Here is a 17,338-nt window from a genome sequence, read left to right as displayed (position 1 = left end):
AAATATGAAGAAAATTCATTAATAAGTAACTGCAAAACTGTTGTATGTGTCTTTTTATTGTTTCTCACACAAACACAGTGATCACAGGCAGCTAAATTATTAGTGTAAACTAATACACTACATACAGTAGCAGCTGCTCTAAACAAGCAGGTTTTGATAAAGGCTGGTTTAGGGCGCCAGCAGATTTATAAGCACATTTTTAAGCACATTTTTTCAGTCTGTGTAATGCACTTCTACATGGGATCATTACCTTGTTAGTCAGTTATTCTTGTTTAATAAGCCAGAACAATAACCACATAATGGCTCTGTGAGCATGATCATGAACCCAAAATGAATTAAAAAAAAGCAGATCATTTCAATGCAGTTAGTCATTTTGCAACAATTAACAGTTAGATTATATAAAAAAGTCCAAATGCAATGGTGATGCTTGTTCACTAATTTCCCTTTTTACTTCAGTGTCAGCTCAAAGTACTATTTACAATCTTTTCATTTTCCCTTTATTTTAAAGTCAAGCTAAGGCAGAGGCTCAGATCTGCGGTGAAGGGACCGTCAGGAGCCCGGTGGGCTTCAGCTTGTTGATCCCTCCGTCCAGGTTACAAACACGTGGAAAACTCATCTTCACTAGATGTGCAGCAAACTGCAGAAAAAAAGAGAAAGTTCCCATCAAAAACTGAATACTTCAGATTTATTGGTTTTGTTCAACTTTTTCTGTCTGCTGTATTACTAATATTTAGGACTTAAGTAGTTCTAGTTTCTCTGTAGTTATAAAAGGCAAATCCACCACTGCAAAATACTCCAATGTAAAATTGGTTTATCAACCTCTCTGAGACAAGCTCAGCATAAATTTACACATCAGACTGCGGGATTACGCCTTAACATAAAAATGCACTAATTCAGTACATTTTTAAGTTTAAGAATTAAACATTTTATATTTCTCTGTGACTCCTCATTGAACCTTTGTTGTGTCAGTTACATGGTGAAACCAAGGAGGGGAATATGATTGCAAAACCTCTTCCTCTGCTACTCATGCAATTATAAAAAAAAAAACCCTGATACCCGCTGAACTGGGGTTGACCTTATTCTAACCAAATTATTAACCACAGTAAAATGGTAAGGAAATTAAATTTTGATAATTTCATTTCATAACCTAGGTGATTAAAAGGCCTTATGGATTTCTTATGTCTCTGACATTAAGTAGTGTGTCTCTGACATTAAATCCACAAATTCTTCAAAAACAGCTTCTTAAAACCTAATTAAAAATTTCAGGTGATCCTGTCACATGAATAATTGTCAAATCATATATATGATGATAATGACAAAAAAATCATTATGTTTGATACTTGGCTTGAAATGAAAGAACATGATTATCACCATGCAAAACACGACAGGGATAAAGCCACAGCCACACGACTGTATACTGATCATGTGGACCATTAAAAGGTTAAACGCAGCAAAGTTCTGATGCTTCCCTTTAATAAAGAAAATGCAGGATTGTCTTCTCAGTTAATAAGAACTATTTCTTTTTCACTTTCTAACATATGGAAGGGGGACATCTTTTCTAATGTGTGTGTGTGTGTGTGTGTGTGTGTGTGTGTGTGTGTGTGTATATATATATATATATATATATATATATATATATATATATAAAAATAACAGTTCTGTAACTGTAACTTCGGTCGTTGCTGTGCTTTTTTTGGAAGTCGAATTTCCCAGAGGAACCCACCCGAGGGATTAATAAAGTTCTATCTTATCTTATCTTAAATTGGGATTTTGCCTGAAGCACTATCCCTGCTGAGTTTATAAATGCCAGCTTGGCTAATTTATTCCAAGAAGAGCACGAAAGGAGAATGTACGATGATCAGTGTAGTTCTCTCTTGTGTTATGCTGAAGTGGGCAAATTTATTTTTGTTCACTGAAATATCAGATGGTGATTTATGTAAAATATAATCTGCTAATGTTCAAAATGTTCCAATGAACTATTTATTACATTGTACGCCAGACCAATAATCTCAGTGTGGCTTTATATAACAGATGGCTGAATTTTACAAGACAGAGGCCTGAATTTAAAGATTATTGCCTTCACAAAATATTTAATATCGACAAGACTAAGTATAAATTTTTAGTAGTCGTGAAACAGAAGATTGATTGTTTTATCTTATTAAATATATGCTCAAACAAATGCTCCTATGAACAAAAACAAGTTGTCAAAATGCTTGCATCAGTTCCAGAAAGCAGTTTTTAAAAAACTAAAAACTGGACCATAATGTTAGCGATGTAGTAGCTCATCTCACTCACAATCCATCACAATTCACAGGTTATTGTAATGTGTGAAGGACAGAAAGAAATTGATAAATGTTGTAATTGGTTAATTTTATTGCACAACTAATGAGAAATTAGATCCACTTAGAAGTCAAGGAGGGTCACAAACAGTTAAGGACAAATTAATTTCATCCACCACTAAATTAAAGTTTAAGTTCAGGACTTTTTCTGACTCCTGGTGATCGACATTTTCATGGCCATGAAAACCATGAATATAGTTAGTTACTTTGTTTGTTTATTTGTTTGTTTTTGTTGCAAGGACAAGACCGTTACTAGTCTATCCCCATTATAACCTAACAGTTATACATAAGGATCTATACACTTTTACCTCAAAATTTCTTAAAAGAGTAGTTAGAAAACTGCTAACTGATCATCTGCGAAGGAACGATTTATTTGAAGGGTTTCAGTCGGGATCCAGAGCTCATCACAGTATAGAAACAGCTTTAGTGAAAGTTACAAATGATCATCTTATAGTCTCTGACAGTGGACTCATCTCTGTGGTTTTTCTACTAGACCTCAGTGCAGCATTCGATACTGTTGACTGTAATATTTTATTACAGCAATTAGAGCACGCTGTACATATCAAAGGTACTGTGCTGCAGTGGTTTGAATCCATCTATCCATTCTCTTTTGTTTATCCTTATCTGGGTCACGGAGGGCTGGAGCCTATCCCAGCTAGGTTAGGGTGAGACGTGGGGTGCACCTTGGACAGGTTCTGAGTCTGTCACAAGGGCTAATACACAGGGACAGACCAACCATTTGCAGTCACATTTACACCTGCAGTTGTTTGCATATTTGTCACACTTACATGTTTCAGATCATCAAACAAATTGAAATATTATTGAAAATACTCTCTGGACTGACGAGACAAAAGTTAAACTTTTTGGATGTTTTTTTGGATGGACCAGTTCTGTTTACATTTTACCTGCTTCATACATACATTTTCACTGCTATGCAGATCATACCCAGTGTTATCTTTCTATAAAGCCAGAGACACACACACAGACATAAAGACCTGGATGACCTCTAATTTTCTGCTTCTAAATTGAGATAAAACAGACATGATTGTACTCAGCCCCCAAAATCTTAGATATATGGTGTTTAACCAAATACTTACCTTGGCCTCCAATAACACTGTGAGGAATCCTAGAGGTGTTTTTGACCAAGATCAGACCCCATCTTATCTTAAAGAACTCATAATAACATATCATACCAATAGAGCTCTTCGTAGTATGAGAGGCAGAGCCTACAGCTTTCAGGCCCATCATCTGTGTGTCATGGTCCTGGGCCATGTTGGCCCAGTGTTCTTAGTTTCCTTGTATGTTTGTATTTTGTTCCTTGCTTAGGCCATGTTTTCTGAGTTGCCCTGTTGTGTTGTTCCCTAAGTGTTTTCCCTTCATGGCTTTTACCCCCTGTGTGCCCCTCTGTGTATCTGTGAGCCCTCGTCTCTCCTTATGTTTTATTCCATGCTTCCCCTGCCCATTATGTCTAAGTTCTCCCCGTGCTCTCTCTCCCCCCTGTGTGCCCTCTATGTATTTATGAGCCCTCGTCTCCCTTTGTGGTTGTTTCATGTTTCCCCAGCCCGTTATGTCTGTGTTTTCCCCGTGCTCTCTCTCCTCCTGTCTGAACCTCTGTGCACTTCCTGTTTACCTTGTGACTCTCACGCCCGTACATGTCATGTTCAGTTCACCCCGCCCTGTCTCGTTATGATTATCAGTGTCACCTGTGTTCCCCGTGTGTTCCCACTTTCCTCGTTAACCCTCTGTGTATTTCTGTCTGCGTCTCCCTCTGTTCAGTGTGACGTCGTCCCTCATGCTGTGTGTGATTCCCCCGTGTTTCCTGGTGAGCTTTATGTTAGTTTTTCCCAGTTTAGTTTTGTATCTCCTATTATCTTTGGTCAGCAATAAAGCTGCTTTTTGAGTTCATCCCCGTGTGTGTGAGTTTTGCATTTTGGGTCCTCCTCCTGCCTGCCACACAGCCGAGCCTTGACAGTACGACGTCACCAGACATGGACCCAGCAGGCTCCTCCCGGGAAAGCGATTTGGCCCGCATCTTCAGCCTGTGGGAGCGAGTTTCCCACGCCTCGGACATTAAAGCCATGTCCATTGGGATAAACGCCATCGAGGCTATTCTCAAAGGGAATTCCCATCTTCACGAGCTCTCAGGATTTTCGGGCCTACTGTCCAATCTGCAGAAAGCCAAGGAGACAGTACAAGTTCGCGAGCTCGTCATACCGCAACAGCGACCGCCACAATCGGGAAACGTTTCCACGCTGCTGCCACTGGACTCCTCTCCATCCACCCTCCACTCTGACTGTCACTCACCCGCTGCTTTTCTCGCAGCAATGTGGTCGGAGGATGAGGAGCCGGCCGTGATCTCTCCGTCGTTGCCGGTTTCCTCCATCACCGCACCTCCGGCTTCCCGAAGAAAACGGCATTCACGCCGCCGACGCGCCACCCCACAGCCGGACATTCGGCCTTCTAATTCACCTGCTGTGGTGAGTGAGAACTCTGTGTCTTTTCCAGACATTATGACTGTTCATTCAGGGGCTGTGTTTTGTGTGGCGGAAGTCAATGCGAGCTGCTTATCGCCTGTGCAGCTACCAGAAGCTCAGTCGGCTCCCTCGCAGCTACTTCCAGCTCGGTCAGCTCCCTCGCAGCCCTTCCCAGCTCGGTCAGCTCCCTCGCAGCCCTTCCCAGCTCGGTCAGCTCCCTCGCAGCCCTTCCCAGCTCAGTCAGCTCCCTCGCAGCCCTTCCCAGCTCAGTTAGCTCCCTCGCAGCCCTTCCCAGCTCAGTTAGCTCCCTCGCAGCCCTTCACAGCTCAGTTAGCTCCCTCGCAGCCACCCTCAGTTCAGTCTCCAGTGTCCCCCTCAGTTCAGTCTCCTGTGTCCCCGCTAGCTCAGCCATTAACTCCACCACACGCTCCATTTTCACCTCTACCATCGCTTCAGTCATCAGTTCGGTCTGCCACTCAGTCGCCCTTAGTTCCGTCATCCACACTACCACCTGTTTCCCTTCCACCCCAACCATCACTACACCCAGCCATTCAGGCTGCTACTCAGTCAGACATTCAACCCATAGCCCTGCCGTTACTATACTCTGTAGCTGAGCCACTAGCCGCCCGACCCACAGCCACTTCAGCCACTCCTCCACCCGTTACACCTCCACTACAACCATCACTGCAGTCTCCAGTGTCCCCAGTGCAGTCTCCAGTGTCCCCAGTGCAGTCTCCAGTGTCCCCAGTGCAGCATCCCTTAGCACAGTCATCCACTCAATCACCAGCTCCACTTTCCCCTCAACTATCACTACCACCTCTAGCTCAGTCTCCTGTGCACTCACCTCTGGTTCATTCTCCTGTGAAGTCATCAACTCCACTGCCTACTCCACTCTCACCACCTCCGTTACAACAGACATCAGTTCAGTCCCCTGTGCCAGTGCAGACGCCCTCAGTTCAGTCTCCCGTGCAGTTATCTACTTCACCACCATCAGTAGCTCAGCTCCCACTCTCATCCGCATCTCCAGTAGCTCAGCTCGCACCTGAACCATTGGCCCAGTCCCCGATAGCAATACGGTCTTCTGTTCGGCTTAACATTCAGCCAGGGGTCCCAAACCTCTCTGGCTCTACATCAGCTCCTGCTGGAAGCTCGGATGAGCTCATCCAGGACTCCGCGGCTCCCACGCCGCCATCTACCTCGTCCGCTGGGGGTTCCAGTGAGCCCGGCCAGCACCTCCTCGTCTCCGCTGGAGGGTCCGAGGGGCCCGTTCAGCCTCCTGTCTCCGCTGGAGGGCCCGAGGGGCCCGTTCAGCCTCCTGTCTCCGCTGGAGGGTCCGAGGGGCCCGTTCAGCCTCCTGTCTCCGCTGGAGGGTCCGAGGGGCCCGTTCAGCCTCACGCCGCATCAGCTGGAGGGCCCGAGGAGCCTGTCCAGCCGCCATCTGCGACCGCTTCGTCATCGCCTGGTCCGGCTGCATCCGCCTGTGCTTCTGCTACGCCTGGGCCAGCCTCTGCCTGTGCTTCTGCTACGCCTGGGCCAGCCTCTGCCTGTGCTTCTGCTACGCCTGGGCCAGCCTCTGCCTCTGCTTCTGCTACGCCTGGTCCAGTCTCAGCCTCTGCTTCTGGTCCAGCTTTGGCTTCTGCTCCGCCTGGCCCAGCCTCAGCCTCTGCAGCTCCGCCTGGTCCGGCCTCAGCCTCTGCAGCTCCGCCTGGTCCGGCCTCCGAGTCTTCGTCCTCGTCTGGTCCGGCCTCCGAGTCTTCGTCCTCGTCTGGTCCTGCCTCGTCTGGTCCTGCCTCGTCTGGTCCTGTGCCCACCAGGCCATGGCCAGCACGCCTGGGACTGGAGGGCCACCTTCCGCCGCCTTCCGCCGCCTTCCGCCGCCTTCCGCCGCCTTCCGCGCGGTCGGCCCCCTGAACTGCTCCGTCGTCTCCTTCGCCGCCGCCGTTGCCTTGCGCGCGGCCGGCCTCCTGAATTGTTTCCACGTCTCCGCCGTTGCCTTCCGCATGGTCGGCCCCCTGAACTGCTCTGTGTTTGGGTTATTTTCTTGGGCTCCGGTGTTTGCTGTGCTCTTCTTTTGTTTTCTGTTCCAAGCCCTCCGTCCTGGGCCCCCGCTGCCCGCCCTGGGTTGTTTTCTGTTTGGTTTTGTTTTTCTGTGTTTGGGCTGTCTGGAGCCAGCCCTTGAGGGGGGGTACTGTCATGGTCCTGGGCCATGTTGGCCCAGTGTTCTTAGTTTCCTTGTATGTTTGTATTTTGTTCCTTGCTTAGGCCATGTTTTCTGAGTTGCCCTGTTGTGTTGTTCCCTAAGTGTTTTCCCTTCATGGCTTTTACCCCCTGTGTGCCCCTCTGTGTATCTGTGAGCCCTCGTCTCTCCTTATGTTTTATTCCATGCTTCCCCTGCCCATTATGTCTAAGTTCTCCCCGTGCTCTCTCTTCCCCCTGTGTGCCCTCTATGTATTTATGAGCCCTCGTCTCCCTTTGTGGTTGTTTCATGTTTCCCCAGCCCGTTATGTCTGTGTTTTCCCCGTGCTCTCTCTCCTCCTGTCTGAACCTCTGTGCACTTCCTGTTTACCTTGTGACTCTCACGCCCGTACATGTCATGTTCAGTTCACCCCGCCCTGTCTCGTTATGATTATCAGTGTCACCTGTGTTCCCCGTGTGTTCCCACTTTCCTCGTTAACCCTCTGTGTATTTCTGTCTGCGTCTCCCTCTGTTCAGCGTGACGTCGTCCCTCATGCTGTGTGTGATTCCCCCGTGTTTCCTGGTGAGCTTTATGTTAGTTTTTCCCAGTTTAGTTTTGTATCTCCTATTATCTTTGGTCAGCAATAAAGCTGCTTTTTGAGTTCATCCCCGTGTGTGTGAGTTTTGCATTTTGGGTCCTCCTCCTGCCTGCCACACAGCCGAGCCTTGACACTGTGGAACCAGCTCCCAACTTGGATTCAGGAGTCAGATGTCCTCTCTGCTTTTAACATTAGGTGTAAGACTTTTCTTTTTGACAAAGCATATAGTTAGGGCTGGATCAGATGACCCTCCTTAGTTACACTGCAATAGACTTAGGCTGCTGGGGCTTCCCATGATGCACTCTTTCTCTCATCCCTTTTCACTTGCCATGTGTTATTCACCACTCTGCATTTAATTATGAGTTATTATTTATCTCTGGCTCTCTTCCACAGCATGTCTTCTGTCTTGTCTCCCTCCCCTCACCTCAAACCAGTCACGGTAGATGGCCGCCCCTCCCTGAGCCTGGTTTTGCTGGAGGTTTCTTTCTGTTAAAAGGGAGTTTTTCCTTCCCACTGTCACCAAGGTGGTTGCACACAGGGGTCATCTGATTATTGGGGTTTCTCTGTGTTATTGTAGGCTCTTTACCTTATAATATTAAGTGCCTTGAGGTGACTGTTTGTTGTGATTTGGCACTGTACAAATAAAACTGAATTGAATAACCAGAAAAGTCAATAGTGATTTCAGCCCTTGAAACATTATGCTTCTGTGTTAATTCATATTTTCTTCATGTAAAAATACTGCGCATACTGAGGTGCTGCACACATATACGTGGATGACTGCTTTCTCACCATAGCAGCACTCTTCATGTTGTGGCTGATGACCACAATGACACGCCCTCTATAGCTCTGGAGGCCTCCTGCAGCGGGACACTGCACCACCTCATTTTCCGGACCAAAAGTCGTGTTGAAGGGAATGTTGATGCTTCCAGAAATGTGGCCTCTGTTGAAGCTGGAGGCAGAGGAGTTAAGGAATAATGGCGAAGAAGCAAGGCCAAAAATGTGTTTGTGTGTAGTGTGTGTGCTTGTGTGTCATTTCATGGGAGTCGCTGTATTACTGAAAAACAGCAGATACACCAGTACATAACAATATTGCGTAAGTTCAGTGAGTGCTTGTTATAATTCTGATCAGGCTGACTTTTAGTACAAATCAAATCAAACTTTAATGCAGAGGTGTGGAAAAGCGAAGAGGATGTGAAGAATAGAAAGGGCGAAAGATGAGAGAAATAAAAAAAGAAACGTAATAATAAGGATATAAAAAGAAGAAGAAAAAACAGAGGAAAGGTCCCTCAGTGAGAGTCTTTGGCAAAGTGATATTGAACAACCCCAGATTGATATACTGAATAAAAACCAGACAACGAACTTTTTCTGAGTGCATTAGCTTTGTTGCAATACGTTTCTACGTTTACCAAATCAAACCATACCATTTGCAACTACATAAACACACAAAAAGGGTTTGCCAAAGACCATAACAGAGGTGAAAAAGGTTTGCCAAATCCTGTAAAGTGGCCTAATCCCTTTTGACCATGTGAGCTGGGCTGTGGAGCCTATCAGTATGCTCCAGAGAAGAAATTTTGTCACAGAAACTGCCAATTCAAAATCTCTAATCTTGCCACTAATCCTTATTGATTAATGGCTCTTTAACCTCTTAGCCAATCAGCCTTTCCACTGATGAGCTGAACCTTTGAGCCTCACTCTTTCTGGTGCTTTGAATTTTCTGTGTTTGAGGGTTTCTGTGTCTATTGTACTGCATCCTGTAACAACAAAACGAATGCCTTTATGCAATTCTGTAATTATATTCAGAGCAAAAAACAAAAACAAAAAACAAAACAAAAAAATAGAAAAGAGGGCATTGATTGTGACAAGCTTCATTTTTAATCTGCCGGGGATGTTTTATATAGACGACTGCGTGCATTTATGCACATCAAGGCCATGGATACGGCTGCTGTTCTGGGAAAAGGCTGCATCTCTAAAACATCAACTTTTCATGAAAGAAACAACCCAGGTTTCAGCTTTCTCTTTCATTTAGCCCAGTGGGTCTGTAAAATGATTATAGCTTAAGAAGGAAGAGAATTTACACATAAAATGTGACATACAACATTAACCAGGGTAAACAATCTATTGTGCAAAATACCTAAAATAGCTTCTGCTGCTGCCCTTAGGGCACAGCAGATCATCTGCCTCCATCTTACTCTATCCCTTCTAAATTTTTTTGTCAGACTTCTCTGTGGTCTTCCTCTTTCCGTGTTGCCTGACAGCTCAATATTCAACATCCTTTGTCCACTGTATTCACTACCCTCCTCCGTTTAAACCATTCTTCACCCTCTTCATACCTAGCCTCACTCCCTCCTTACTAATCCCTCTGCACTTCATCTGTCCTCCTCTCTCTGTAATGTTCTTTATTCATGAGCTCCTTAAAGTACTCCTTAAATCTTATCAATACACCTACTTCACTTGATAACAAATTTCCATCTCTATCCTTAATCATTCTAGCTGCTGCACATCCTTTCAAGAAAAAAAAATCAAATCTACTACTTAAGTAAGAATTTCAGGAAACATGAATGTCAGTAGGTCATCCAGCTCACAATCCATCATAGTTCCGAGGTTATTGCTCCTCAAGGCTGCTAACAAGACTTTGACTACAATTCAGGTGACGACTTAATGGATGATCACTGCATGTGAGTTTAACTTAATTATGATCAACAGTATAGGAGGAGTAGTGATTGTCGTGAAATGTGGACTGATGGAGAGAGGCCTTGCCATGGCATAAACCCATCAGTCCTTAGGCCAGATGAGCTAATAAAGTGGAAATGATCATGTAGCCAAAAGGCCAGATGAATGCATTTTACTTAAACTAAACGCTGCTGCTTTAATAGCTCGTCACTTCTGGATATGGTGGGGCAGTTTGGAGGAATTTCAGGGGGCCAGCTGAATGTTGCAGAGCCTGGATGAACTGCAACTGATGGGGACCAAGCTGTTTTAATCTCTTTGCCTGTGGTTTCATTAAAAACAAGGAAAAGCAAAGCACTGCCACCACATAAATAGGTAACCAAAATATCCAAGGCACTGAATAGAGAAAGACAAAATGTTTCTTCATGTCACAAATTCAAAGTCTTTTGCATATCATTCACATAGGAAGTGAATCTTACATTTATCAACATGGCACAGAAAGCAGGTCACTGTTCAAGGCACAGGTATTAAATAATTTGAAATGACACCCTGTGTAAATTCAAAGATGCTGTCACACTGGGCTCTGCCAAACCCTCCGACTCCCCCTCAACATCACATTCTGGGTCAGGCTGAACTATCATGACTCCTGGATTTGCACTTTCTTTCTTTTCTTCCCCTGTGTATTGTGCTGAGTGTCTTCATCATTGTAGAGAAGCACAGACAGGTGTGATGAAAACCGCCCTTACCAGCTGCACCTTATGTCATCATGCCTTTGAAAATACCTGGCATCTCTGGTGCTCTACCAGATCGCAGACCCTGCTAACTCTCAGTGTGTTTACATTTCCAAGACAACCCCATCTCCAGTCACCCAAGCTTCCTGCACACCCTCTCCCACGGCTCTTTAGCTGCCAGCAGGAAGTATTCTCCAATCACCTTGCCACTCTCAGTTGCTAATAAACCAACTTTTGCTTTTAATTTGCATCAGCTTATTTGTGGTTTCTTTTGAGTTTATTTATTCAGTGTGTGGTGTTAAACAGATGCATGAATCAGAGCTTTTGCAGGAGTCAGCCATGAACTAAAGTACTTGAAATCTGCCTTTACTAGAACCAGTGTGGTATACGTTTGACACTGAATAACAGCAGTGGAATATTTACATGTTAAAACTGATTTCCCAGCTGCACAAAAATGGTAAGGATACTCTTCCGCAGTGCGGATATCGACTGCAACAATTTTGGGCTTGCCAGTTTTGTTCCTTTTGGAGGACCCGGACAATGACAGCTCACAAAGGTCAATTAAGTCCTCCGCTGAGATCCTGGGAGATACTTCTGCTTTCAGGTCAACCAGTGACAGAGGCTCCCGAGACTATAAGAGGAGATGAGATAAAGAGAGAGAAAACAGCAGTATATGCGGTCAGAGAATTTATGGAATAATGATTTTGCAAAAGTTACTGTAATGAAATAACACAAGAGAAAGAAAAACAATTTTGTCAAGTTGGATATTTATTTAAATCACACCAACAAGCTTTCATTAAATAAATCCCCTCTCGATTAGTGCTTAATGTCTTCCTATAAAATGAGCCCAAACTACCATTATGAATTTCCATATAAACTATATTACAGCGCCACAGATGAGCAGCAGTAGTGGCCAGAACCTGGTCCTTTGCCAGTTTCTACCTGAATTGCCAAATAGGTTCATTAAAGCACCCAGCCTGAGGCATGGCTGCAGGAGGCTGAACTCTGCTCTGCAACAGTGACCAAATGTTATACAATTCCCAGAATCCCTGAAATACATTTTAAGTATAAAGTGGGGAAAACCGAGGGTGCCAAGAGTTTTGACCAACTCCTTTAAAAAGACTAACAAACAAAAATATTGTCTTGATGATGAGAGTTCATTTGTAGTCTGCAACTTCTGTTCACTGATATGCAAATTAAACTGAGGAGAAATACTAACCGCATTATCTAGGAATTTCAGCACACTGTGCAGGATAAAAAGAGCCGACTGCAGGACCAGTAGGTTAAATGCCAAAGTGCTGCCAACCATGAAATAAAATGCTTGAAAGCAGCTCACTAAAACTGGTCAGAAGAACAATCTATGGCCCACCCCAGAGCAATAACTCAGGGCTGCAGACCACGGGTGTTCTGTTAGCTCAAAAGCGATTTAAAAGATTTTTTTATTCTCCTGTTTTTTTCTTTGTAAAAGGACTATGCAAAAAATTTTGCGGTTTACTTACTGTTGTTAAATTACAGCGTTATTATTTAAACAGTGAATATTAACTAAGTGTTTCTGCTTAACATCCTAAGAACTTGCAATTTTCAAGTATGTGTGCTACAGTTTAATAATTTCTATTTTATGCTCATTTACATAGTAATTATTACACTTTTACTTCACAGAGACAAAGAAATGGTCCACCACAGATTGTAGAATTAAATATGAGGACAAACTTATTACCCCCCCCCCCAATGAAAGTTTCTGTCAAACATTTCCCCCAAGTGCTTTTTTAACAAGGAAGGAATTTTTAACAATTATAAACATACAAGTTTTCTTTAGAAAGAATAAATGATTTCTATATGCACACAATAACAGATTTATTTCAGAAAAAAAAAATCCCTGGGTCAATTTTAGCCCCCTGAAAAACTAACCACTGACCAAAGCATAAACGACTGTTGTTCAATAACGTGCTAACTTTGAAATGGTCAAAAACTTTAAAATTAAGTGAAAACTGAGGGTTACCTTTGAATTTGCACACAGTATAAAAACCTCAACAGAAGAAATCAGTTTAGATTTGAGAAAAATAATTGTTGATGCTCACAAAGCAGGAGATGGATATACATAGTTATCACAGCGCTTTCAAGTGTCAAGAACTGGAGTCAGAGCTGCCATCAAGAAATTCAAAGAAAGCCACACAGTACAGAACACGCCTGGCAGAGGTAGGAAGTGAAAGATTTCAAATACTTTGGAAAAAAGAAACTAGTGAGAGATGTGTCTAAAGACCCTAGAACAACTGCCAAGACAGCAGTGAGTGACTCAGCCAAGTTGTATTGTAGTCTCAAAGACGACAATCACTAGAATACAGCATAGGATTGGACTGCCAGGTTGCAGACCAAAAAAACCCATCCATATCTGGAAAGCTTCAGAAAGAGAAAGCTTCAGGTCAGAATGGTCAGGTAAGCTAAAGACAGCCTGAAGAAAGATACCGGAAATGCACCCTTTGGTCAGATGAGAGGAAACTAGATCTCTTAGGCCACAGAGATGTTGCTTATATTTGGAGAAAGAAGGGAGAGGCATACAACCCAAGGAGGTCATGTGAAGATTTGGAAAGAAAATGTTGAGGAGTCAGCAGCAAAACCGAGTCTGGGTTTCCCCTTTGCCTTCTAAAATGATGGCGACCCAAAACAAATGTCCCTCCTGGTAAAGAACTACCTCCAGATGACAAAACTGACTAACATGTCTGTACAAAGCCTGACTTGAATCCCCCTGAAAATATGTGGGGTCAAAGCCAGAAAACCATCACATTTTGTTTATTTCTCTACTTTCCTAGGCTATTTTGGATTTTAGCTAATTTTGCTTTGATTTTAGCTTCTAACTTTTGATGGAACGACATCAGTTTATTAATTTAGTATTTCTGCTTCTATCTCAGCAAATGATTTGGATTCAGGAATATGCAAAACAAACAAAAAATGTATCTGTTCTAGCATCTGTCAGTTGATATGTATGTATATCAATCAGTCAGACAGGAATATGGACGACTGCCTGACAACTACTGGTTGCTGGGGAAAAACAAGTATTCCTCCTGTTGAATCAACCTGCTGTGAGTGGTCGTTCGAGGGTACTGGGAGTCACTATGAAATCAATCGTTAGGCCACAGCAACCAACTGGTTTCTAGACCTATGTGACTGAGGCTTTGAGACAAAACAGTGAGCTGCCACAAAGTAAATAATTTATCATACAGGGCAAATTAGTAATCGGTAAAACATCCTCAGAAATTCTGCCCAGTGAATTATAACAAGGTGTAAACATTTTGGCTCTACAGTCTCATTGTGGGGTGTAACAGGAGACATTCAAAGCTTTTCTACTTCAACTTTTTAATATTTCTGATACAAGTGGGCTGTTTTTGTTCTTAATAAATATTCATAGTTTGATTATTTCAAACTAGGTACCTGATTTCAAATATAATAAAGGCTAGTGTAACAATACCTATTTGTTTGGAGTTTTCAAAAGGTGCATACTCACTGTGTTGCATCAACACATGATGAGGACTGGGAAAGTGGGAGAGATTTGGGGAGATGTGCATTGCTTCCAATAAATAACTTTGTTCTGCTCTTTTAAATTATCTAACAAGAGCCTGACAGCTGCAATTTGAAGAAACATACAATAAGAGAGTCTCAGCAGGTAGGAATCTACATACTAATGAAATCTCGCACCATTTTGATTTGCTGCAAAGAAAACTGTCATGGTCCTGGGTCGGTGACCCAGCGCTTTTAGTTTAGTTTAGTTATCATTTTCTAGATGATGATTGTTTAAGTTCTGTGTTATATTCGGTCTGCGTCTGAGTCTGCGTCTGTATCTGTCTGTCTATGGTGTCACCCCATCTGTTTGTGAATCTGTCTGTTTAGTTCAATGTCTTGTCTGGTTCCATGTGTCTGAGTTTCCTGTTTTATTGTGAAGGTCCGTGTCGTATGTGAGTGTGATCAGTTTACGTTTCCCCGTCCCGTCAGCCCAGATTCCTCCCAGCTGTGTTGCCCTCCTGTCTCTCATCCCCTGATTACTGGTGTGTGTATTTAAGCCCTGTGTGTTCTCCTGCCTGTTGCCGGTTCGTCTGTATTACTCAGTGTCAGTCTGTGTATCCACCGTGTCTTCTCCCTGCTGTTCATTGTCATCCTCCTCTGCTCGTTTTCATTCAGGTTTGTGCTCTGTAGTTTAGTTGTTTCCCAGTTTAGTTTAGTTCGAGCCCCGTTTGCTGTTTGTCCACATTCTTTTTGTGTTCAATAAATCACCTTCACTTCTCCACGACTGCCTGCGATTGGATCCTCATTTATTCCACACGGCTCGCCTCGGCAGCCGTGACAAAAACATGACTAACACTCTGGATTAAAAAAACAAAAAAACTTTTAATCTTATATCCACCAACAACAAATAATGTACAGACAAAAAATGCCATGGCAGTGAATACTATAGTAATAGGTAAATACTTTTACCAAATAAATAATATATTCTGTGTGAATTGCTGTATTGAAATGTATACAAAAGTACTGTGGCAGACAACCTCAAGAATTTTACCTTGAAAGGGTTGTTGTGACCTAACAAGCCATCCAAATTCTGATCCATGTTATTGCAGTATAGTAACATGTTATAGTAACTCTATTATTAGATGCACAGCTTCAACAACGGCCACACTGATTGAATATATATATTCATATTTTCCCCTGATAATTTAATTACCAAATACCAAATACCAAATATTTTGCTGTGAAGTACAGCCAGACTTTTGACCGCTTCGCCTTGGACATTTTTAATCTGTAGCTCTGCTCTAAAAGAACGCACGTACCTGGACCCGCCTACTATCCTCGGAAACGTAAAATGATTGGCTAGAATCTAAAGTGTATCACAGCTCAGGAAAAAAAAGCACCGAAATAAAGCACCGAAATGTGCGCTGCTTTTCGGTCTGGTTACTACCGTTTATGTCAGAACCGGTGCCATCGTGGCACCAGACACCGGTACCCATCCCTACATGTGACACATCAAACTTATTGGTAATGTCACAAGAAAAACAATGGTGTGCTTGGTTTCAACGTAACTTTATTTTTGTGTTCTCCAGTCTTTAAGCACCGGTTTGAGCACCGTTTAAGCACCGGCACTGTTTCAAAAGTACCGGTTTGGCACCGGTATCGGATAAAACCTAAACGATACCCATCCCTAGTCACATGGCCCTCTTCCTATTGAAAAAACAAAAGTTGTATCCAAGATGGCCGACTTCTAAATGGCCACCACGGTCACCACCCATCTTGAGGAGTTTGCCCCCTCACACATACTAATGTGCCACAAACAGGACTTTAATATCACCAACCATTCCCATGTTATTACAGTGAATCCATATAAATGGCCTACCCCTATATATATATATATATATATATATATATATATATATATATATATATATATATATATATATATATATATATATATATATATATACATATATACACACACATACACGCAATGCATATGACTCACAAAATATAGTGTTGTTCTTTATCATAGTGTATCAATCAGTGCAATATTCATAGTGTAGTGTAGGCTGCAAAAAGTATGTGCATTTTGCTATTCACAAGAAGCATCTGCTCATGTAAATCAGATCTCAGGACAAAGAACTGTTGATTTGCATAAAGCTGGAAATTTCTTAGACAGTCACCTCAAAGAGGTCAGGTATTTGTCAGTGTAGAGTTTAACAAATTCTCCTAATGGAAATGATTGAGTGCTGTGCCAGGCAGCCAATGCCCAGCTAAGGTGACCCAAAGCCACTGGCAGAATGCTAAATCAGAGGGGGAAAGGAAGAAAAATGAAAATGCGAGAAACAAAAACAAAAAAACCCAAACAAAAATCTGAACAAAACAAAACCAGAGAGTAACAGCTAAAGGCTAAAATGAATCTTTGGAGCTGGTTAAAATCTCTGTTCATAAAGTTATTGAACTGGCATGTTGCCCATGACTTTAGAAAGACTGGCACACTAAAAACAAACAACACTGCATGCCTAAGGTTACCAAAGAGCACCTTGGCAGCTCACACACAGCAGGACTGAGAAAATATTTTGTAGATAAGGTTGAAAGTTGAAAACACAGCACCACATAAATGGTGTAAATGTGCCAATGTATACCAAAATGATAACATCATCCCAGAGGTAAGGGAGAAAGGACTTTGGGTTGTTTTTGCTACCTCTGGTTATGGAGGGGTTGCCAATAGACGGCAGGAGGGAATTAACTGTGCCTTTTGGAGATTTTGTGGAATGACCTTAAGTCAGCCATTCACACCAGAGAGTGTGGCTGAGCTAAGGCAGTTTGGCAAGGAAAAGTGGTCCAAAATTCCCCCT

The 17,338-nt window shown here is 42.9% G+C and overlaps 1 protein-coding gene across 1 annotated transcript; it reads right to left on the bottom strand.

The window, feature by feature from the left end:
* Positions 1-38: 38 nt before the first annotated feature.
* On the bottom strand, positions 39-15,579 carry LOC146571748 (TBC domain-containing protein kinase-like protein). Its single transcript, XM_085278415.1, has 4 exons — positions 15,532-15,579; positions 11,453-11,616; positions 8,377-8,536; positions 39-637 (listed from the first exon to the last, which is right to left on the bottom strand). Exons 1-4 carry the CDS (start codon positions 15,577-15,579, stop codon positions 527-529), a joined length of 483 nt encoding a protein of 160 aa, XP_085134541.1. The 3' UTR covers positions 39-526.
* Between the last annotated feature and the right edge of the window lie 1,759 nt (positions 15,580-17,338).

Source organism: Mchenga conophoros, linkage group LG6, assembly GCF_057382185.1.
Source record: "Mchenga conophoros isolate Kocher_MC1m ecotype Shallow Benthic linkage group LG6, M_conophoros_male_GT1.1, whole genome shotgun sequence".
Classification (NCBI taxonomy): Eukaryota; Metazoa; Chordata; class Actinopteri; order Cichliformes; family Cichlidae; genus Mchenga; species Mchenga conophoros.
Note: the sequence above shows the minus strand (reverse complement) of the source record. Positions and strands in the feature narration are given on the sequence as shown.

Bases quoted from the DNA above. Each gene is read 5' to 3' on its own strand.
- LOC146571748 (XM_085278415.1), bottom strand. From the start codon at position 15,579: ATGGATCAGAATTTGGATGGCTTGTTAGGTCACAACAACCCTTTCAAG. The intron at 11,617-15,531 runs GTAAAATTCTTG...CTCCTCTTATAG, and splicing joins GTCACAACAACCCTTTCAAG to TCTCGGGAGCCTCTGTCACT. The intron at 638-8,376 runs GTGAGAAAGCAG...TTTTTTCTGCAG, and splicing joins ACATGAAGAGTGCTGCTATG to TTTGCTGCACATCTAGTGAA.